The 23,630-nt window shown below is 45.7% G+C and overlaps 1 protein-coding gene across 4 annotated transcripts in view; it reads right to left on the bottom strand.

The window, feature by feature from the left end:
* SH3PXD2A (SH3 and PX domains 2A) overlaps nucleotides 1-23,630 on the bottom strand; it is a 247,959-nt gene that overhangs the window by 105,875 nt on the left and 118,454 nt on the right. The window contains exon 1 of one of the 4 annotated variants that reach the window (XM_066323647.1): nucleotides 17,186-17,255. The exons of the other annotated variants lie outside the window; for them this stretch is intronic. Within the exon in view, the coding sequence (XP_066179744.1) occupies nucleotides 17,186-17,187 (2 nt within the window). The 5' untranslated portion in view covers nucleotides 17,188-17,255. Of the gene's footprint in view, nucleotides 1-17,185; nucleotides 17,256-23,630 lie in introns of those variants that run through there. 4 annotated transcript variants of the gene reach the window in all.

The raw sequence follows: 23,630 nt of genomic DNA, 5'->3' as shown, positions 1-23,630 counted from the left end.
AAAGAAGCATCACAGAGTTTTCAGAGTATTCCACTCTGGGAAGAATAAGACCCACTGAAAAAGTACTTACTGGGCACTCAGGAGTGAATGGAGATTTTTTGTAATAGAGCATGAAATAGTAAATAAAAAAAAGCCATGTACTTCAAGATGGTGTAACAGATTGTTTCAATCTCAATACTCAGTTCATTTTAGGAAGGAAACAAATAAAACATCTATTTCAGCCTGGACCACTATAAGATTCCTGAGACTAAAGATAGATACACCCAAAGTTCTATAGTCCCATATCCCAAATTATCAAAACTTCCAGTAAATTTTGCTTGACTGGAATTTGACAGATTAAAATCCTGAACTTAAGTTTGCAGAAGCAGATATTTTTGCTATTACATGTACAGATCCATCCTAATACTTTCTTTTGAGCCTTACTCAATTAAAAGGGCAAATTTAAAAAGTCATGTTACTCTCAAATATATGCTTGCATACTTGCCTCAAAACACCTCAAATCATGTCAACTGACTTTCTAAGGTGACCTGCATTAAACATTAAATAACTCAGGAAAACAGAAGAAAATATCTTTTTATATGCATTTACAACATACACAAATTGCACACACCATGAAACAGTGCATTGTCTGAATAGACAAAAATTTTGCTGTCCAGTTCAGATACAAATTTGGATGTTTTTCAGATGTGCTCAGGCAGGAAACTGTCAGTTTCTGCTTGTTCTTTTTATGTAACTCCTGTCCAATTCTCCATCCAGACATTAACTTTTAATTCACATCATACATCTCCAAAGAGTGTGTGTGGCATTTCCAATATCTTTTTCCATGTTCTATGTTCGTAAAAGTGAGGAGGCATAATGAATGTAATTATTTCCATCTATTCAGCTGGTTATAGGAGCAGACATCTTTATTCAGCTAAAAGAGAAATTATTTGTTCCTTCAAAATGAATGATGATTCAGGGCATATTTCTGGCCTGCAACATGAGGGATATCTATTTTGCAGAGCTAAATGGCTATTGGCAGCTTATTCCTGCTTTAAGTGTTTGTGTTATCTGATATATACATATCACATGTGTATGAAGGGAAAATGACATTGACTGTTAGGCATTACACCCCCTCCTTTTCACTTGTTGATCTCACTTGCCCAGTAGTTCCCAAGCTTGGAATATCAATGAGGTTCTGCAAATGTCATGCCCTGCAATCAGCTTTTGTGCACTGTTTTCTCTCTCTGTTACCTGAAATGCCAGAAGCTGCACAATACCAAATCACACTCTCGGCAGGAACACTGCCTTTCCTACCTAGGAAGGCCATGCTGTGTCTGGCAGTAGCATCTACCACAGGATGACAAGAGCATCCCTGTATTCTGTATTCTGAAGTTCACACTGTGGTGTCCAGTTCCAAGCCTGATTTCAGTGTTATTTTAAATCATCTCTCATTATGGTAAAATACCGTGAGATTCAAAAGTAGAATCCAGGCCCATCAGCCACGAGATGCCGCTGTGGGGATTATGAATCAGAGCATGAAACGGAGTGTCCTACTGCCAATAACCTACTTATTAACAATTTCTTCCCCAGTCATCCTCTGGCATGAAGCTAATTCCTGGAACCTTCTGCTTTTCCTCAGCAGCACCAGCTTTCCACCCGTCCCTGCCTTGCCACTCCTGGCCTCCAGCTGTTGTCTCCTGGGCAGCTGATTCCTTCCTCCCCTGCTTGCAACACACACCTCACTCAAAAGCAAAATGGCTCTGGTCACTACATGAGCGCCCTGGGCTCACAAAGAGCCCACAGAACCCAGCTCTGACCTACTCAGTAACAGCTTGTGCACCAACAAAAATTCAGCTTCAAGCCTTCAAGCTCTGCTGTGCATCTCATCCATTAGCAGTGCCTGGGGAGCTCTGCAGAGACTTACCTCTTGATTAGATAAAAGCTTTTCCTTCTAAATCATTGTACAGAAGGAAGCAAGGGTCTGAAAGAGGGAAGTGCATGCAGATTAGAGGCCAGGCACATCCCTTCTGCTGGTTGTTTATGTATTTTCATTTTACACTAAAAAATTCAAGGTTTTGTTGTAGGGAGTAAGTTGTTTAATTTATTTATTGTGGTAACACTACCAAGACCCTTTTCTCAGTAAAGATACAGAGAAGGGAAAAGTGCTCTGGTTTTACACAAGAAGAAACACTTTTTAAACAGTCTTGAGAAAATCTTAGAGCCCTCCATGCACTAAAGCAAATCTGGGGTGGTGATGAGAAGGAAGAGTCTTTTTGCCCACCTCTCTGTCTCCACTATCCCAGAGCCTGAAGGTCATATCATGTCCAACAGGTCCTTGAACTGCTCTAATCAGCAGTGAAACAGTCCAAAATGCAAACATAACACCCTGCCCCTTGTCCCTCCTTTGCCTGCCTTGAGGGTCTCTAAAGGGTGGGCAAGGAGGCTGTGAGAGGAGCCAACCTCTGGAGCACAGGGCAGAGGACACAGGCAGAGGAGACACACCATGCACACCATGACTGTGACTGTGACTCACCACCAGCTCCAAAGAAAGTCCATCTCTCAAAGAGGACTTGAAAAACAACTGCAACGATGACAACAGAGCTCCAAGTGTGTCTCCAGGTGCGGTTTTATAGTTTTATTCAATACTTAAAGTCAGGAACATTTCAGAAGGAAAACTGCAGTCAAGGCTGGGAACAGATCCTACGTGAAAGAACTCAAGAGCATCCAGTTGCTAATGCAACCATGGCCATGTCATCCTCACAGCTGAGCACCCAGGAGATTCAGTGGATCTCACTCCTCTAAAGTAGGGATAAGATGCCACAGCATTTCACAAGAAGAAATTTGAGCAAAGAACTCATGGCTGAAAGTTACAAAGAGTGGAGGCTGGGGTTTAACTTCTTCATCCCTCAAAGAGTCAGTCATGCTGACCTTCATGCTACACCATAGTGTGAGTTTAAAAATACATTGCTCCTCTTAAAAGTGTCTCACAGCTCTTAGAAGCACAAAAATCAAGGTTGTGGGTGGGAGTAACTCCATAGTATATCGGCACAGTGTGTGTGTGTGTGTTTTGAGCAACAGACTTTAAAATTCCACTTTGCAGAAAGCAGACTTTTAGCACTTGAGGAGTTGAACATACTTATTATCAGAGGCTAGGAGCAGAATTGTTTTAAGAGGTAAGGGTTCTTTTCTATTCCTTTTTTTTTTTTAGGAAACATACTTTTTTTATATAGCTCAGCTTCTCTAAAAAATAACTATTTTATGCTCGGTCACAGCTCTTCAGTGGTAATGCCATGCCTAATTTGGAAGATATGAGCATTGAATTATTTGGCACAGGGATATACTCAAAGAAACTGCTTACAATCTATGATATGCTTTGATAGCAGTGATTTAAAAATGCTAGTGTTTCATTCCAGCAAATGTTACAATAACAAGCACAAGACTAATTACCTGATGCCTTATCAGAGATATTCACAGGTCAGATAGAACCACCACATTATACCTGCAGGATCCAGCATTTCAAAGACAGCTCTGTTTGAGTTTCTCCTGGGCTTTCATCCCCCCATGCCATATATTGATACTATTGTCCCAAAAGCTGTCCTCACCCTGAGGGTTTTTCTACTGACACTTTCAAACCTCTGAATACATCCAGGCTGTCCCACCTTCCAACCAGGGACACCTCAACCGCCTGAGCTTTTTCCTCTATATGCGAGAGCAGTGAGAGAGAATATATTCAGTCCACATCAGGATTTGCCAAACAGCTGACAAAGAAAAACCTTAGAAAAACTGATACTTAAGCAACTGTGGAGGAGATTTGTCAATTTAAGAAGGGCAGGATGACATGATCCATTGCCTTCTGTCATCTTTTGGCTGAAAACAGCCAACAGACAGCTGGATGGCCCCTGATCCTGCACTTAAACACAATCACAGAAAAACTTGCATTTTATCATCATGTTGCATTTTTCTTCTCACAGGCCTTCCCTTGGCTTGCTCCAGGGTCTCCAAACCTGTATCACGTCCTTTCACACCTGCTGAGATCTGTTCACATTTAATGTTGAGCAGTAACAAATACTTCTCTTATATTCCTTCATTTAATACAAGTTGCAAAATTTTCAGAGTTCCCCGTTACTTAAATTTTTTTGCTACATATTCTGGGGAAATAAGACAGCTTGTGCTTTGAGGGTGCAATTGCAGGAGCTCAGAGGTGTGTGTGGTGGCAAACTGTACTGAGTCACTGCAATGCAAACTTGGGCTGGTGATGCTGCTCCATGGATCAGGACATGCAGGCAGGATTTCAGCAGCACCTGCACTTTTCAATCATTTCCTTTGCTAAGGAAAAGGGTTAATTTCTCAGAGAATCCTGTGTCACTCAGACTCCCTCATGGTGCTAGCCTGTGCTACCCTTGAAGAGGCTGCACAAGGACCATGCAGGCAGCCCTGTGTGTGAAGGGAATTGCTGTTGTTACTTAAAATAACCTGACACAGAAATGAGGCTCTGCTGGGACTCTACCACCCATCTGTGGATGGGCATGGTTGAAATTCCTCCTCCTCCTCAGGTACTACAGAGCAGCAGCAGCACTTGTTCCAGCCCTTGGGGTGAATTGCAACCATATCTTGGGCTTAGGCAAATTGAGTTTCACTCTCTGCATCTGAAACTCCTCTCACCAAAACATAGAAAGACAGATATACTGTGTGCATTCACATTTAAATAATACACTGTGATATGCTGGGTAACAGCACACATGGTCCTTCCGAAGCTCACACGCTTGCAAGAACAACTTTTGATATTCACAGAATCACAGAATCATTTAGGTTGGAAAAGACCCTTAAGATCATCAAGTCCAATTGTTAGCCAAGCATGCCAAGGCATCAGTAAACCATGTCCACAAGCATCATATCTACCTGTCTTTTAAACAGCTTCATTATCCTTCCCTGGATTCAACTCAGCACCTCAGTGTCCTTCTTGTACTAAGAGGCCCAAAACTGGACTTAACACCTGAGGTGCAGTTTCACCAGAGCCCAGCACAGGATCACTGGCCTGGCCCTACTGCCTACACAGTTGCTGATACAAGTTCTAGAAAGCATTTTACAGATCAGCTTGGCAATCCAGATGGATTTTCTGATCTGCTCTAGCTATGGAGTCATTTAGCAGAGTTTGCCTTACAGTATGTGACTGGGAGAAGACTACAGACCAATGAGATTAAATAGCAGTATTAGAAGAAGTTAAGCAACAAAGTTTACTGAGAAACTTTTATTTCAGCATGTATTACATCCTTTCCTCCTGGGGCCCATGTCTGGACTCTCCCCCTGAATTCATTGTGCAGTCATGTTAAGTCTGTCAAAAGATAAATGCCCAGAGACACAGTGATGCTCATCTTCACTTCCTTCTGCATGATGCTGAAGAGCAGCTGATGCCTTGACAAACACAGGCTGCTAAGGGATGACTTCACACCCAAAGTTCACCAAAGGCGGCTTCCTCCTCCTCTGTATCACACAGAACATTTGCATTCAGATTTATTGCTTTATTCCATTTTGGTCCATCTGTTCCTCCTGGCTCATTTCCTGTTGTCTGGTCAATACTTCAGAACAACTCGAATCATTTGTAAAGTGAAGGACAGCGAGTCAGGCCCTAGGAGCAAGGCCCATGAGGAGAGGCATGCAGAAAACAGAGCTGAGGCACAAGGCGGGCCCTGAGGTCCCCAAGGAGCAGGGGCCGAGCACAGCTCATGACATGCTGCTGCCTGAGGAGACTGGGGCTTGATCACTGTCTCTGCCCAAGTGCTACAGCTGTGTCTGCCACCACATTTTCAGCTGCTTGACAGCTGGTGACAAAGATGCACCCCCCCCTCCTGGCACTAGATTAAATTTCCCCTGCTGTGATACACGGGCTTTTTAACTACATGTGGCCAACTCCTGCTACGACCAGCTTGCTTTGAATGGTAAGTGGTAAATGTGCTTTATCCCTGTCCCCAGCCGTATCTCTGAGTCCCTGTCCTGTCAAGGGCACTGACCTTTGCTCTCTGCCCACTGAGTCCCAACAGGACTCATCTGGTGCCCATTTATGCTCAGTTTCAGGGTCCTTTCTTTGCCACACTGCTCCACAGCTCCTTGTCTCTGGTTAATGTGTTAATTGTTATCACTTGGATCAGCAGACCCAAAGCAGGGAGAGGGTTGGTGCTGACTCCAGTGAGCCCTCTTAGCCTGCCTACCCTTGCTTTTCAGACCAGATATCATTTTCCAGGCACGTTATGGCTCACAACAAAGTCCTGGCAGCACCCAGCTGTCACGGGACAAGGGCTCAGACACATCATCATCTCCTGCATCCTTTTCCCTCTCCAACTGGAGTCAGCCACAATGTGGAGGGGCCCAGGCCGGCCCCATGGGGACACCAAGCTTGGGTTGAAGCCTAGACACCAAGGCTCTGCTTTATCTCTGCCTCAGAACAGAGCACAGCAAAAAACAACTCTCGGGACACTGCAGTGACCCATTAAAATTAATGGGGCTAAATCATTCTGGTGTAAGTCACCAACTTCAAAAGATTTACACAAGAGATGAATCTGGAGCCATTATTTTTCTTCATTGTGCCTTTCAAAAAGATGATCTATTTTCCAGACTGCTATGCTCAGCCAGTCTTTCTAACTAAATTAACTACCCTCTTGTCGGTCTCTTATTCCATGCTCTTGTCTACTTTCCAAATAATTCCAACAACTGCTCACCTGCTCTGTTTTTCCCCATGCAAAATGGCCCTCCTATGCTTCCAACTGGCCTAATTAATTTCTCTTTTAAGGGGCATATGAAAAAAGACAGAAAAACCAATCCCCAAACAAAGTTTCATTAGAGAAACCAGGAGGGCTACATACCCTCAAAGCACATTTCTTCTCTACCCTTGGTTGGTAAAGGAGCAGGTAGAAGTGTAACACCTCTACCTCCCTTAAAACTACAATGAACAAAACCTGTCTGATGTATATTCATATATATTCTTCTGTAATAGGAAGCACTTATTTTAGCTAAGGAGGTGCAGGGGACCAACAAAACAGGCAGAGAAGCCTTATGTGTAAGAGATACAAGCTCCCAGCTATTCTGTCATCTGGAAGCCAGCCTTGATCCTGAGGAGGCTCATTCAGTAACAGCATCAGTACAGATGGCCTTCAACTCTTTCAGCAAAGAGCTCAGTAACCTTAAAAAGCATAAATCAAAACTGTTAAAATTGGCAGATGATTTGATAGGAAGAAATTGCCTTTTGGGGACTGCTTTTTGTCTGCCAAATTCACCCAGACACAGAACCACATATGGATTTCTAACCTATGCAGGTTTCAGTGGTGATTACAGTAGTGATTGTGGTATTAACCATGCTAGACATATTATTTTGGGAGACCTGATGCATTGGAAGTAGACAATGAAAAGCTCAGAGTGTATTTGGTCCATGACTTAACCCACCTCCATAGTTCCCAGGTATTCAGCCCTGCGGATTTTGGCACAGGAAAAGTGGACTTGAAATTCAGCTCCTGAACTGGTTTCAAACTTTGCTGAAAGTCCGGAGGTGTTTGGATCTGGCATATTGACTAGTGGCTCCCAGAAGAGGCTGCTAATTTCTCAGGGTGAGGCAGCAGAGGATGGAAGGAACTAGTGTTATATCACTTTGCTCTAAACGCACTGCAGCCATCTGTGCAGCCGCTAAACCACAGGGCCTTGAAGGAACTACAGAACAGTCTGACTGTAAAGCCAGGCACTGAGAAGCGGTCACTGCCGGGCTGACACAGCCTGCTGGTACTCCTCAAACCCCTGGAAGAAATGCTGCCTGACAGCTGCTTTCTATCCCCCGTGCTTTGGCCCCACCGTGTCCCCTCGAGTGCCTTTTACAGCCCCGCTTAGACATGTACCAACGACGCATCAAGATGAGTAACGCACTAAAAACAAAAACACGGGCCGATCAGGAGCTCCGCAAAGCTGCTTGTAACTCAGCTCCGAGTGGCGTGTTTCCACGATAAGCAATCCGTTATCGCGCTGCCCCGCTCCCGGCCGGCGGCGTGCGCGGCGAAGCGCAGCGGAGGAGCCGCGCTCCATCTGCCGGCCGCGCCCAGCGCCGAGGCCAAGCGACATCGATTCCTTCCCGCACGCCGGCAACAGCCCTGCAGCTCCGTCAGGATTTGCTCTGATAAAAGCCACCGCGCCAGTGTGAGAGGTGCTGGGCTGTACCTGGCACAGGGCTGTGGAGAAACTCTTCTCCGTTGGGACTGAGAAGTCACTGCCGTCACCTCCGCCATGCACAAAGTGTGCAAAAAGGCACGTTGGGTTCAGTGGGTGGGAAACAGTCTGGGAACCTGTTATTCTGTTGTGTATTGTATTTCTGTTACTGGCAACAACACCTTCATCTCCCTTGCCCTTACAACCTTTTCCAATATCCCTGAACAAGCAGGGCTCCATAACGGCAAAAGCCATCTGCCTTCCTAAAGGTCTTCAGGTGAAATGTATTTGCCTCAATATGCTTGATGATGACATGGCAAAACTGCTGATACCTGAAAATACAAATGTATACAGATACATGCAGCTGGCAAGGATCTGGGATAGCACATGCACAAATGTATGCTCATGTATTTCACGTCTGTAAAATATGTATTTCCAAAGGACAGGCTTGGTGACACTACCCTGTTGCCAGCAGGACTCAGGAAATCAAAATGAGAGAGCACAGAATCACTGTGTTACCCATCAGCCACAAGTGACCTCTGCTGGGGGTTGCCTTCAGAGCTAACATACAGCCTAAGCCATGGACAGGGAGATCAAGCAGTTCCCTGAAAGCAAATCTGCAGCAAAGAGAGAATGTGAACTCAGGACTTCTCAACCCTCTCCTCCCATTCATCCCATGAGTCCTGTCACACACAGCCCCATCCAACAAGGCTCCCACTAGGCACAGACCCTGCCCATCCAACAGAAATGGCAGGCACAGGACACCTCAAACCTGCATCAGCCTGTTCCTGCTAATTACATTGTGACAGCTAATGGGCTTTAAAAGCCTAATTTCTGACTTATTTTTCCTATGTCACTTTTAATATAATGAGAACAAAACAGCTCACATCATAGTTTTTGAGGTATCAGACAATTCAATTTCTTGCTAATCTCCAAGCAGTCATAGCCCTTTTGATGTCCCATCCATGTTTTAAAGGATGTGGCAATCCTGACAGTTTAAAAATGTGCATGCAATTATGAATGCTAATACAATTAACAGTGAAAGACTCATACTTGGATCACAAACCCAGCTCTCTTTCAACTCAAGCTCTCCTTGGAGGCTTCCAAGTAAATGGGTCAGATAGCAGTACAAAACTCCAGATAAAGAAAACTAATGCTTAAGTGATAGAAAAGACCAGAAAAATTCTTCAAAAAGCACTGACTAGGCACTGTCAGAGAGATTAAAGACAGGAGCAGCTCCCTAGCTATTAGATGTCAGGGTCAAATTTCGCGTAGGATAACTTGTGGTGGAGTTGCCCTGGGGATGGGAAGGATTTGCATCAGTGATGAACTGCAAGTGAGTCTTACCCCAGTGCTGAGTGCAGCTTCAGGATTAGTGCCTGCACCCCCTGCACACACACGCACACACTGAGCAAGGGATGAAAAATGCATGATCAAGTTTATGGCAGAGCTCCCACCGAGGATCAAAGCTGCCGCCCCCAGCAACACTCACTGGCCCCAGCCAGCTTCACATGCTGCCTTCCTGAATTTTCTAACATGGGAAAAGACATCAAAAGCCTTGAAAGGGGAAAATCACATCTCCAAGGAACACCAGCTTAAGCAGACAGGCAGTATTGAGAAGTAAGGTGGGGGTTGTCAGCGCTCTGCAAACACCATGGGCACAAAACCAATCAGTTTCCCAGAAAATAAAAAACTTCACTTGTCCAAATCCAGCAACAATTAGCCCAGGGACATCCCATTTGAAGCTGACACTGCCACAGCAAGGAATGCTCGGCACTTGTGAGGACACACCAGTTAGCACAAATTTCATAAATTCAAGTCAGTGGACTGAGACTGGTGCCTCTTCTCAGAAGCTTTGAGGAAATTTCTCTTCCCACGCCTGGGGGACCACAGGTAGCTGGCTCAAATCAGAGCCTTGTCAGCACATAGCTGTGCAGGCTGGGCCAGCATCTCCACTGCTGGGGGGTGTTCCCAGCTTTTCCCTCCCTTGCTAAGACACTGTGCAGGGTAAGGAGGCACTTTGCTCAGGTGCAGCCTCACCTGTGAGGATACATCCTGTGGCCAAAGTAAGCTGCTGCCCACAGGAGCTCATTTGGGAACTGCTCTGGGTGCTTCTGCCTGGTGAGAGGACACAGGAGGGACAGAGACCCCAACTGTCCCCAACAGCAGCTGGACACATCTCCAAAACTCAGAGCACTGTTGCTCAGGTTCTTCAGTTCATAATTACAAATATATTTTCCTCTTAAGACCATTTTACAAACAGGTCATAACTCTGTGGCTTGCAAATTGCCCAGCTCTGGGTTAGATTGTTGCTTGCAATGGTAAAACATCAGAAGTCACTTGACTAAATCAGGTTAGTGAGGTCCCAGGCCCCTCTCCCCCTCCCTCAGTAGTAGTCATTCTTTCCTTTACTCCACTGTTTAAATCTTCATTCTGCACAGCTCCTGCCCTTGCACAGTCTTCCATTTCACCCACAAATGAAGAATAATTGTCCTTCAGAGCAGCATTTCGAGAGCTTTGATTGGAAATTTGCCCTTGTTCCATCATTTTTCAAAAGCTTTGTGTTCCAATCTGCTCCCTGCTTCAGGTTAAATGAAGCAACATGGATAACAGCCTTACTGCAAGGCAGGAGCAGGGCCTGGCAGGGAATAGTTCAGCCCCATAAGGACTGTATGTAATCTGCAGGTACCAGTGTGCTGGAGAGGGAAAGAGGGAAGGAGGGATGGAGGGATGGATGGATGGATGGATGGAGGGATGGATAGGAAATACAGGACACACAGAGGCAGTCCCTGCCATCTAGGGAAGAGCTGTGCCTGGGAAGCTGTGGAGGCAAAGACCTGCTCTGAGCTTTGCTAAGGAGCATCAGTGTGATGAGGCAGCAGTCCAAGGGAGCTGCAGCAGATGTGGGGTGGGGTTTAATCCCTCCTGGGTCAAGGAAGCAAAAACCTGGATTAATGTACAGTGTGTCAGGCTGCACATGCAAGGCCCTGGCAATACTATTTAGATGAGAGCAACCCCCCAGATTAGGTGCTGACAACTCCCCCTAACAGGATCACACAGGAGATCTGGCCAGAAGAGCTGTCACTGACTTTCACAGCCAAAAACATGAGCAAGCCAGTGACACCTTCCACAGTGAGGCCGCACCGAGAGCCCTGGCACAGCCAAAGCTGGGGATGAGAAAGGTCTCCCTTTCCAAGTTGGCTCTTTAGCTTAGTGGAACAGGAGCAAGGAGTGCCTGGTGATCTGCACAGCTTCCCAGGCCTGCAGAGATGATTCAGCCTAGTACCAAGTATTAAGGAGACAATTAGCTAATCTTCAATCTCTTCCATATGCTTACAAATATCTGGTCCAGGTGTGGCTCTGGAGTTGTTAGTACTGATGTCCAAGACTGCAAGTCTGCTTCTTTCCCATTCTCTCATCAAGTCTTAGATGTAATGGTATTAAATACCAAATAATTACTATCATATGACTGATGGAAAAAGATAGGACTATAACACCTAATAAGAAGCCAGGTGGAAAAGCTATTTCATATCTGTTCATAGCAATATATCACAGCTTTCCCACTGCTCTCTAGAGGATCTTCTGCTCTCCAGGACAAAGAGTCAAGAGAAAGTCAGCTTCACCAGGTGAGCATGGCAAGGGGGTGAGGCAGAGCCTATCCCTGGAGAGAGCAGAACACACACACCACCACATCCAAAATCCATGCAAAAACTAAATGCCTTTTTTCCTAGCCCAGCTAGTGTTTTTTGCCGCACAATAAATGCATGTAAAGCACCATCTCCCCACGATGTGGCAGTAGCTGCCTGCAGAGCCTGTAACTCAGGACTTTCCCATATCCAACGCTTGTCATCAAGTGACACTGTTTATGCTGGATGCTACAGGCTGTGCAACAAGCATGGCTTTGCAAGAGGGTTGGAGAATTCTGCAAAAAACACCATGTGCAAACCTCAAAAATTTTACATTATCATCAGACATAGGGATAGTGAACCATGGCTATATGGCAGAAGGACTGTAGACATCTACATATACATACACATAAGAGCAAAATACTATTTCCTGCATTGAACAGCTCTTGACACATAATGGACTTCTGGCTAAGTTTTGGGTGAAAACCTGCCAAAAATCCCTGCCCTCTGGGGCAATGTTGAACACAGAGCATTTTGTGGACAGGGGATGGATGTGTCTTTTAATGTCCCTGGCTGCCCTCTAGCTGAGGAAGTCCCTCTCCTGGCTTTCTGGGAAGGGAAAGACATGGGGCAGGTGAAATCCTGCCTGCCCTGCTGGGAGCTGTTTGTTGTACCAGCTATTGCTGGTGAGGGATGTCAGACTGAAGTGGCCTCTTTCAGGTGAAGCTCTTTGTAAAACAGATGCCGGCAGTGGGAGGGAGACACTGGACACCAACCCAATTTCACAGCATCCTCATTGTAGTCTGCAAGAATGAAGGACAGGCTCAAATCAGAGACTGATTTGACAGCCTGACACTGGAAGAGCCTTGTGCAAGCCTGGGATAGGAAGCTGTTCCCTCCCTACTGGTGAGTCCTCCTGCTGACATAAAGGGTCCAATTCATTCCCTGACACCTGGTCTCCACGAATACAGCCTTTACTGACTTAATCTTCATGCTCCTCTCCTCGCAAGTGCTCCCTGCAGTGGCAGTCACAAGATCAGTCCTCTCCCCACCGTGCTCCTGAGGAACACGTTGGCCCATCCACACCTCAGGCTGATGAGCTGTGCCCATGTGTGGCCCTACACTGCTGGATCTGCTGGGAGACCAAATGAGTGACTCACCACTGACGTCAGGAACAACTGCTGGATTGAGGGCACAATAAAAAAAGGCAATAAAAGAGACAAGTGCTCATCGAGGGGGAGCGCAAGAGCAGCCGGTGAGTCCCGTTAGGAATCACAGCATTTACCTTCAAACAGTGTTAGTTGAATAAATGTTACAGACCGTGGATTCATGAGCCATTTTCAGCCAGCAATGTTCAGAGGACAATCCACAGCTCCCTAGGCTTGGGGAGCAGTGACATGCAGGCAGCAACACCACTCACTAGCTCAGGTGTCCCAGGTGTTGCCAGTCTCACACTGAGGTTGCTCCTACGTGCTTTACCTGTGGCACTCTGCCCTGCTTTTAGAGCTAAGGAGGCTTTTGGGAATCCATCCCTAGATCAGCGACACAGGACTCTGCAATGAAGGAACTGCTCTGCTTTCACTAGAAACTTCCAGCCCAGCACAATTCTCTTTCCAGCTCCTGTGTAACATGTCCCTCAGGCAGAGGGGGCGAAGGGACACGTGCTGGGCTTTCTCTCCCATCTCCTTCCACCTCACAGTGGAGACATGAATGAGGACTGAACTGGGTTGAGACAAAATCTGAGTAGGATCAGCCCTACATGTCAGCCTCTGGTTTGTGGAGGAGATCAGGGTCCAGCCCAAAAAGCTGCCATGAGCCAAAACCCGGCCAGTGTGCAGTGGCCAGAGGCCAGGCAGGAGACAAAGCTGCTGTCTGTGGCACACATAGCCTGGCAGCTCACTAGTGGGCAAGGATCAGCTTTCCCCACACAGTACCTGCAGCAGTAGGAGCTGCTCGAATGCAACTGTGCTCCCAGGCTGCCTGGTGCTAACCTGCCTCTCTCTCTGACGTGGCTTGGATGGCATTTCCCTCAGCAGTGCCAAGCTGTGAGCCCTTGTCTTTCTGGGACACACAGGTATCTGCGGGCAGGGCTGGCAGGGCCGTGTGCTGGGGTCAGGGAGGATCCTGTGCTGGGGGTGAGCTGCAGGGTGAGCAGGGTGGGGGGCTCAGGAAGGTGGGATGGGCTCCTCTCCAGCTGCCCCCAGCAGGGCTGTTCTCTTGTGATAAGAACTGTCCCTCAGCTCAGCTCCACTGCAGGAAGTTTGCTCCTGTCACCCCACTTCCCACCTCCCTCCCCTCTCTCTGCAGGTTGAGGAGGTCGCAGCTTTGGAATGTGCAGAGGAAGGAGGGACACAGGAGCAGGCTGCCTCTGCCACCCTCTCCTTAGTCAGCCCCCAATGCCTGTGGCACGACCCTGCAGCAAAGTGCTTACAGATAGGAAAGCCTAAGAGCAGCTCCGGGGGTTTGGTTCCCTTCTAAGCACTAGCCTGCAGCACGATGTTAGTGGACAAACAAGCTATCCCCATTATAAATCCTTTATTTATTCCATTCCATTTCCCCACCCTTCTGCCAGAGTTTGTCCCTGGCACTGTGCTGGGCAGTACAAACAGCTGATTCAACATCCAGCAACAGAGAGGATGAGGTGGGAGTCGCAGAGCTGCCTGTGCTTGACACAGGACTCTGCTGGCAAAAATAACTTCTCTGCACTTTGAGAGCTCCTCTGCAAGCATATCTCCCCACAAAGTGGATGCTCTGCATCCCCTGATGCTCCCTCCTCTTCTCTCAATGCAGAAGAGCAACAAATTAACATTTCTATCCTTTCTCATATGCATCACTGGGTTGAATGAGAGGACGGAGAATGTTTCTCAGCTGTCAAGTCAGCAATGCCTCTGTTTCTGTGAGTTCTACACAGGCAGGTTCAAAGCCTTCCTCCAGGTCAAAGCAGTAGAACCCACCAAGTGCAGCAGCAGAAGCAGGATGCACAGTGGTGCAAAGCTGAGTAATAAAGTGCCCCACCTCATACCTCCATAAAATACCGAGGCACTGATGTATCCCCAGGGTAACTCAGCTGCTATCAACATCATTATCACACACGGTGTCTGCCCAGTGACATTACACAATCCCCACGAGGTTGCTCACTGTGCCAAACACCACGTCTGCCCTTGCAGCAAGAACCAAGAGTTTGTTGCAGGATCTTCCCCAGGTGCTGGACTTTGCTGGCAACCTGTGGGGAGGTGGAAAGCCCAAACTGAAGAAGGACAGTGTTGGCAGCAAGTTTAGCTGTGAGCCCCTATTTTTCTTGGGTTAGTGGGGCTAGAGGTAGAGTGAAGTAATGAAGGACTGGAAGGACTGCCTGGAGCAGGAGGTGGATGGCCCAGTGGAGGGAAGCTCAGAGCTGAACCAGAGACTGTTCTTTGTTCAAAGGTCTTGGCTTGGCTGCTTTACAGCTGTTAGGGCTGGCTACAGTTTGCCAGTTTTTAGTCTGCAATTTCTTCTCTCAACCCAGTCGGGATGGAAGACAGTAAGGATGTGAAGCAACAGGACAATAGGGCCATGGTACACTACATGTGAGCTGCTGGGATTATGGCACCAGAGGTGGCCTGGCCAGGTACCACTTTCATACTGCTGTCCCTCAAACACAAGACCTGTCCCTGTTCCCACCACCTGGGGTCTGGCTGGCTCAATCTGGCAGTCTCATGTGTGATCTCCAGAATCACAGAGGAGCTGTAGCTTGGAGGAACAGAGAATGGATCCTCTTTGCCATCCATCTGAAGGAGCAATGCAGTCTTGACTCTTAGACACTGAGTCTGCAGGTGATTGCTCACTTACAGCGACCCAGGTGACTTCTGCCCTGCTATGTATCCACTGATTCCTTAAAGTCTTGTCCTGAGTCCCATTGGCAATCAGCGCAGACCTTGCCACAGGTGGCAGCAGCAGCACAGAGGAAATACAAAATAAGTTCAATCCTTTTTATTAGTGTTTCAGAAAGGGGAGAATTGCTACAAGAATCCTGTATTGAATCCAAGAAATTGCAACTCTCTTATTTCCACCTCTGCAACCTTAGATCAAGTGGCATTGAGAAACCAACAGAACAGGGCTGAAGGTTCTTGCAACCTGCAAAGCTCAACCAAGAAACTCATCTCCAAATGCTGGCAATGGCTGCCCCAGCTCTAATGATCCCTTTTGAGGCTCTTCTGCCTCTCAGCTAGGCACAGTAATACTGCATTACATTTATTCAGACCATATGTAATACACACAAGAGCCCATAAAAGCTTAAACAGCACAATAAACATTTGGAAAAGCACAGTGACCAGATTTATGGGTTTGGATACCTGCCAACATGACCCACCAGAATCAGATCTTGAAGTTTTTGTGTAAGTCCAAGACATACACACAACACAAACACAAATGTGCTGTTATCCTTGGAAAAAAGATAAACAGCCCCCAAAGCCCATCCCCTGCACTGGAACATGACGGCCTTTCACTGCATCTGATTGGACTTTGTTTAAATCAAACCCATAAAGAAGGTCTTGGCGAGGAGAAATAAATGTAGCACGACAAAACTTCACCCCAGAGCACACTGTAAAACTGACAAAGAGGGAAAGACAAAAAGATTTAGACACTTAATTTCCACTGAAGGGGAGATGAATCCTGCTGTAGAAAAAGAGCTGCGCTTTGCCAAATTCCAAGATACTTTTGTACAAAGTTTCCTCCAAAGGGGTGATGTGATACCTCCTGTGCCACCTACCAGTTTGGAGGAAGGGGGTAATGGCTCAGCAGAACAGAAGATGTGTGAAATGATGACAGATCCCACGGCATACAAAACATTTTTATCCAAGAAACTGCAAAAACCTTGAGCTTTGAGTACAAATGACTTTGGGATAGTGGGAGAGCAAGGAACCAGTGGGATGTAGTAGTTTCTCTATTTACCAAACTTAAGAACAGATGAAAGAGTTCCAGTTTCCTGTCTTCTTGGGAATTTTATGGCACTGGGTTTTTTACCTCTTTAATAACATCTATGGCTAAACACAGTATTTTGAAAACCTACAGCCCCTTCCAGTTCACAAGCAGGATTTAGCATAGTCATGAGCATGCAGTGCTCAAGACAGAAACCAGGAGTCCTGGCTCCATGTTTTGTGCCCTCATCCAGGGCAGAACCCCATCCCCAGACTTAAAAAAAGGATAGAGATAAAAGAACAGCACAAGATACTGCTTTTGAGAAACCTGCCTCATTTGTTATGATAAAGGAGAGCATTACGGATTAGCTGGCAGTACATGGAAGGAGTTGCCCACTTCCCACGCATAATTTCCCACAAAATGTTTTTACAAGTTTAAGACGAGCTGCTACGTAAAGTTATACAAAATAAAGACTAAAACTTGATGACAGATTTACTCACATAAGGCTCAGGACGTGATGATGCCCTCGCTGTTAAAGGACCAGCTCAGAAGCACTGCTCTGCTTTGCTCATCAAACTGCAGAAAAAGGCTGTTTGTGTTTATCTGCTGCTCTGGGAGGTGGGCTGTGCACTGAGAACAAAAGCCACATGCAAGGGCGCATTCTCTCACCCACTGGCACGGGCACACTCAGGGACAGCTTTGCTTAGGACAAGGTCTGTCTGCAGCACCAGTGGCCACAGAGGACAGAGCAGGGGGGCTCTGGTTGGAATGCTGCAGGGTGCCAGCTGCTAGGAAGGCCACACATTTGGTGACCACAGAATTAGTGAGAAGACACAGAGTAGTAAAGGGTCCTGTGGGAGGAAAAGATATGTTGAAGCAAGGGTCACATGGTGTGGGTAAATGTAGTACATGGCAAGAGAATGTCTTAGTGACTCCTGGGAGGGAGGACTGGCAGTTAAAGGTCTGTGCCCATGTTATCCCACAGGACAACTCACACAAGAGGAAGGGATGGGAAACACAGGACAGGCAGGGAGACAACAAAGCCAGGGGAAGAGCAATGCACTGTTGGCACATCCCTCTTCCACCTCCTTGGGAAGGAAAGCTCTTCCCAAGCTCCAAAGTACACATCTGCCTGAGAGCTTGAACAGCGCCAGCCGAACCTCCTTGCACAAACAGGGGCTGGGGGTACCCCCAGCACAAGCTGCCATCAGCAAGGACTGCAGGAAGGGACACAAAGGACAAACAGAGGAGCAGGCAGCTGAAGCTGACAGCAAAGGACACCAAGGGACATCAAGGGCTGGTTCTGGACAAGGACTTGCAGATGGAATAATCTAGCCAAGTGTCACAGTGAGCCAAGCCTGCAGCCCTACACAGACTGGTTTCAAACAAAGACTAGGTTCCTAAGCAATTTATCTTCTACAGCAGACTGTGCTCCCAATTCTGACAGAGATTTGGCTGAGGAAGAAGAGTGAGACACAGGTAACCATCAGCCCTTCTGCCTTACTCCATGCTCACATGATCCTTTCCAGAACTGCCATGGGGCAGCTGGGCACAAATGTGGGTTGCTCTTCCACATCACAGCTACAGCCCACCCTGCTCTCTGTGCTGTCCTGGCATATGAAGAAAGAGTGGACTGGTTGTTGTGTCACTTCTGCACAGGTATCTGCTGTTCTCCTCAGAGGAGGGACTTCAGATCAGGCAATTCGCCACAGTTTGGGGAAGAAGACAACAGGGTGAGATGGATCTTGAGGTAAAGATCCCCCTTCACATGCTGATGAGCAGGGAGTGATTGTGTGGTTTTCTATAGGACTGTGAGACCAGTGGTTGAAGAAGAGAACTCAAGGGCATCCTGAAGACTAGTTCCCCTGTAACTTAGAGCAAACTAGATCAATGTTTCTTTAGCACATTTTCGTCAAATATAGAATTTTGCAAAAATTGACGCTGACTCACTCCTGTAGATCCTGAAGTTATATATCAGCAAGTCAAACTGCTGGCATGCTAGGGGTGTTTGCAGAAAAGCAAACGGCAGAAATTATGCCAAGAGTCACAACATGAGGCTAAAATCCAGACCTCCTGGCTCCTGTTCTATCCTTAGTGACCTTTCAAAACCACTTTCATACTTTTGCTTCCCTAGTTCTAAAATAAAACCTGTATTTCACAGTCTAGCTGAGAGGGTTCATGTTTGGGCCATACCTCGAGGTATACAGTGAGATAAGTCTATAGAAGGGCAATGTAGTACTATTGCCATTGCTAATACTGGATGACTTACATGATGCTTTATTTTCAGTATTATTATTAGGAACAATCCCTGGGAAGATTTTAGTTTCACTATAAAAAGAAATAAGATAGATTATAGACAGCTAGGGACAAAAATAATCTGTTCCCATGTGATTTGTGCTATTTAAAGGGACATAATACCTATTCTTGAAAAGACCAGTTTCAGAAGACAAACAACTGACATCTGTCAGCATAAATAAATTTGGAAAAATATACTTTAAACCATTTTCCAGAAGCTTTAGCTGTGCCTGAGATGACCCACAGTACAACAGCAAGCGGGTGGAAGCATGCCCTGTGCCAGAGAGCCCCGCCATCTTGTCTGTCAGAACACAAGCAGGGAGTAGTTTTTCTAACCAATTTTTAGAGGAGGATCTTGGTTTCAAGCCAGGAGGTTGAAGGGTGAACAGAACACCACATGGCTTGGTGCATAGGGAGAGTATTTTGTGCCGCGTTCCCACATTTCTGTTCAGTCCCAGCTATGGTCAGGTGGTAAAAAAAGTGATGCTGTGCTCAGCCTGAATTCCAATTCCATATAATGGGCTGAGCTCTCTTCTGCTGAAGTATCTGGTGATGGGACAGAAGCCAGTGAGCTAACAACATCTGTGCCTCACAATGAACAACAGTTGGAGCCACCAAGAAACTGGCAGAGAGTGGGAATTTGCCCCAGACACCATGAGATAAAGCAAGAAAGTTTTATTCCTCCTGCATTTCTTCTGCATCCTCCATGGCAATCTGCTGGGGAAAGATCTGCTGGAATCCAGGGCTGCAGGGATGGGCTGAGGTGAGCGTGGGGCTGGAGCTGAGGAATGTGAGCAGACTGAGCAGGGGGACACAGCTGTGAGTACATGGACTCCCCAAAACAGGAACCAGGGCAAGATCACTTTTGGTTCAGACATGTCCTGATCCTTATGCAACTGCTGTGAAGCACTGATCTTGTCCTGGTCTACATCCTTGAGGTAATTTAGAGATTTCCACAAAGTGGACAATCTAGCCACAGACTCTAGAGTTAGTGTGTGTGCAGTTATATCTTTGTCTTTTGCTCTGGGATCAGCTAAATCTGCAGCAAAAACATTGGTAAAGACAGAAGGACACATTCAAGTAGTGCTGGTGCTGCCCATACAGTTCCTGTCACTAACAACCAGTGGGAAATCAGTGAGATGTCTCAGACAGCATTCAGAGGGAGATGCTCAGCACATTATCCACTGCTGTCTCATTTATTCTGAACACTTAAAACAAAATGTTTGGACAACTACAGAGAGAGCAAGGCTGAACATAGAAAAGTAAACTTGCTTTTCTTTTTCTATAATATTAATAGGCATATTATGTAATTTCCTTGGCTAACTGATCCAGCAACTCTAGTTACAAGACAGGATGGGATTTCCTTGAGGTCATTCCCCCAAACTGTGTGAGTTGTTATTTTCCTGGCTCACCCACAAACAGAATGGCTTGCTCTTCTGAAATACTAATGTCCAACTGTTGAAAGGTTTTGCCAATCAAAACATTGTGGCCTTACCCCGTTTTAATAATCTAAGGCATCAATCTCCCCTTTAGTATTTGTTTGATGTGTTCTGCACCCTGCTGAAATATCCCCTCCAGACCTCCCTGAGCTCAGGCTCTGATTGAAGAGAGATGCCATGCATCAAGCCTGCAGCTTTCTCTCTGAAATGTTTAGCAGGGGATGGTGGTAAAATGTATTTATTTTCATGTATTGAGGAAAGACCATATATTCCAGCCTCTTTTTTTTTTTTCCATCACTCAGAGATGGGCCTGAGGCCAAAACGGTGCTGCTAAGCTTGTTTTCTATTTAAAACCTTCATTTTTATTAATAACCCTTTACAGCCTACACACCAGCACTGCGGGAGTTGCATTTCCGTGTTATGTCATCGTGAACCGTTATGTATTTAATTCCTGTACCCACAAACCCATATGGACATCATTAAACACGTACCATACAGCATTAAAACTGTGTTCCATAAAGTGTGATTTAGAAAAAAAGAAAGAGCTATGAAGTGGGGATTTCTTTTTTTTTTTTTTCCTAAGGTCATGGGAAAATGGAGAAGTAGGGGAGAGAGAAAAGGTTCAGCAGTGCTGCAGGTTACCTCACAGCTCTCCACGCCTGCAGACTGAAAACCCAGCCTGCCTTATCCACCACAGAAGATTAATTACTAGGGAACTCCAGGCTGGTGATGTTGAATTTTTGTTTGGCAGACCACAGAGACAACTTCTACAAAAATTACAGGTTACAAACCAGCAAAAAATCTTGGTGATTTTATTTCTGCCAAGTTAGTTTTTCATGACTTTTCCTTTTCTCCCTAAGAATTCTCTCTAGTAAGGCAAAAGAGTTTTCCCCATATTGCTGAGAGTCAGTTATCAGGGCCACTAACACATATGAGAGTGGCCCAGGGGTTGCTCCCAGTTTCTGTTCCAGCCCCAGACTGGCTCATCCTGTCTGTACTCTATGCAAACAGCTAGCCCAGCAATGAGGCAACTTGTGTACCTTCTGTCATCCCTCTGTTATCTCATACGTGGTATGGGGGATGAAAATATATGGGGAAGGGAGAAAGTAATAGAAGAAATACATCAGAGAGCAAATAAAACCAATGAACAGAGTACCAGTGGGACAAACAGAATTAAGTGTAGCAATGCTGGAGGAAACAGCACAGAACATATTGAGAAAGAAGAAAACAATATCCAAGGGATGTAAGGATAATGAAAAAAAAAAAACCCGAACAACCAGAGACAGCTAAAAATGACACAAGAAAAGATTTGCCAACATGAGGCAGAGAAGCTGATGCAGTCAGGGATAAAGCAGTCAGGTAAGAAAGCAAAAAGAAAGGAAAAGATAAGAACACAGCACAATGTAAAAATGTCCTATAAAAGATTTAGGTACACATCTGGAACAGGAGACAATAAGCAAATTGCCTACAACACACACTAGACACCTCCCAATGACCTAGTCCATTATACCAGAATGAGACCTGCCAAGGTCTCATGGTTTGATGGATGAATTCCCTCTGATCACGGAGCAAGTGCTGGCTGAAGTGAATAGACCACAGTCAAGATGGTATCTGACAGTATTTTACAGTGAGCACAGCTGAACAAAGGTGCTCTACACAGCCTTGTGCCTATTGCTTTCTTTCAGGGTGGCTGCTTTCTCTTATGGAGACTGTATTGATGCTTCATTGATTTTACAGCTACACAATTAAAAGGTCCCCTCAAAGACACAGATGAAGATACATATCTAATTGCTTTCATGCCCTTTTAAGTTGGATTTTGGCATTTTATAAATGAAAAGGTTGTAAAAATAAATGCATAAAAAGAGCATCCAGGGCACACACAAATTATTTGCTATATTGAGCCTCTAAACGATCAGGCCAGTTAAGCCTTTCTGCTGTTTTGTGATATGTGTCTTTAGGAGTCTCTGAGAGTAAATTTTACCAACCCTCATCCCTTGAAAGCTGGTGATTTATTCCAGTTATGTTTGCCCCACAGCCTGTGTGCACATACTCCACACCTGCCCATCTCCAGGCAAGAAAGAAGAACTAACATGATCTGCAGAGGGGGGCTACTGATGAAAGAACCTCCTTTGTATCCCAACCCTCTCCAGAAATTTTCATTCCCATCAGACAAACATACACATGCATACACACACAAATAACTCCGGTGCATGTGTGCTCCCGTTGAATTCAATACAGTTACTCACTGTGTAGGGAACTACCCACGTGCATTAATGTCTGGGGGAGGAGGAGGCTGCTCTGGGATGAGGCTGACAGCAAGTTTAATGTTATCTAGCTACATTACTCTCGAGGTGAAATGTTTTTGACACGTGTCTCTGTTAGGCTGTGTCCTACTTCGTTCAAAATCAGGAATTTACTTTGATGTTTTGAAAATAAAGCCTTAAAAGAAGAAACAGACGTGACTGGCAAAACTTTTTCAGGAAACCTGCAAAGGACCACTAGAGCCATAAGCTGTTAAATGGGTTTATTTTTGTCTATTTTGGGTAAGTCCACTCTTAAACTGATAGTCACATATTCTGCTAACACAGTTCCATGGCATGTGAGTATATCTGAGCTGAATGAATCTGAAGTGGAGATAAGAACAGAGGTTTTCTGAGCATACATTAGGATTGACAAAATCATGTCAGAAAGCAACGTTTGTTTGTTAAAGCCCAAAATTCTCTGTTTGCTGATATTAATTCAATCTTCTCTCAAATACTGCTTATCCTGCCAGAGATCAGGATGTATTGGGCAATAAACCAAAGCTCAGTAGTTTACATGCTTGCCCACAAAAAAAAATTAAATATAAACTACTTGTCAGGAATCTGCAAGGACAAAATTTTCTGATTTATGAGGATGCTGAATGATTGAGCCAAGACTGTATGGGAAAAAAGAAAAATAAAAACCTTCGAGAAAGCAGGCAAAAAAGGAAGAAAAAAGAGTATTAATTATATAAATCACTGGAGACTGGCCTTCCATAAGAAGAAGGGGAAAGGGACTGCTCTTATGATCCCTATTTCATCCCTTGCCTAACAATCCAAAAGCACATAACTTTCAAAGAACTGCATTTTTTTCACAGGCTGGAAGCACCACAAAGCATCCTTCATCAGCCTGGCCTTTTGGCTGTTCTCCTTCTCCAAATGCAAATGCTACATCTGGAAAAAGCAGTAAT

Source organism: Sylvia atricapilla, chromosome 8 (genome assembly GCF_009819655.1).
Source record: "Sylvia atricapilla isolate bSylAtr1 chromosome 8, bSylAtr1.pri, whole genome shotgun sequence".
Lineage (NCBI taxonomy): Eukaryota > Metazoa > Chordata > Aves > Passeriformes > Sylviidae > Sylvia > Sylvia atricapilla.
Note: the sequence above shows the minus strand (reverse complement) of the source record. Positions and strands in the feature narration are given on the sequence as shown.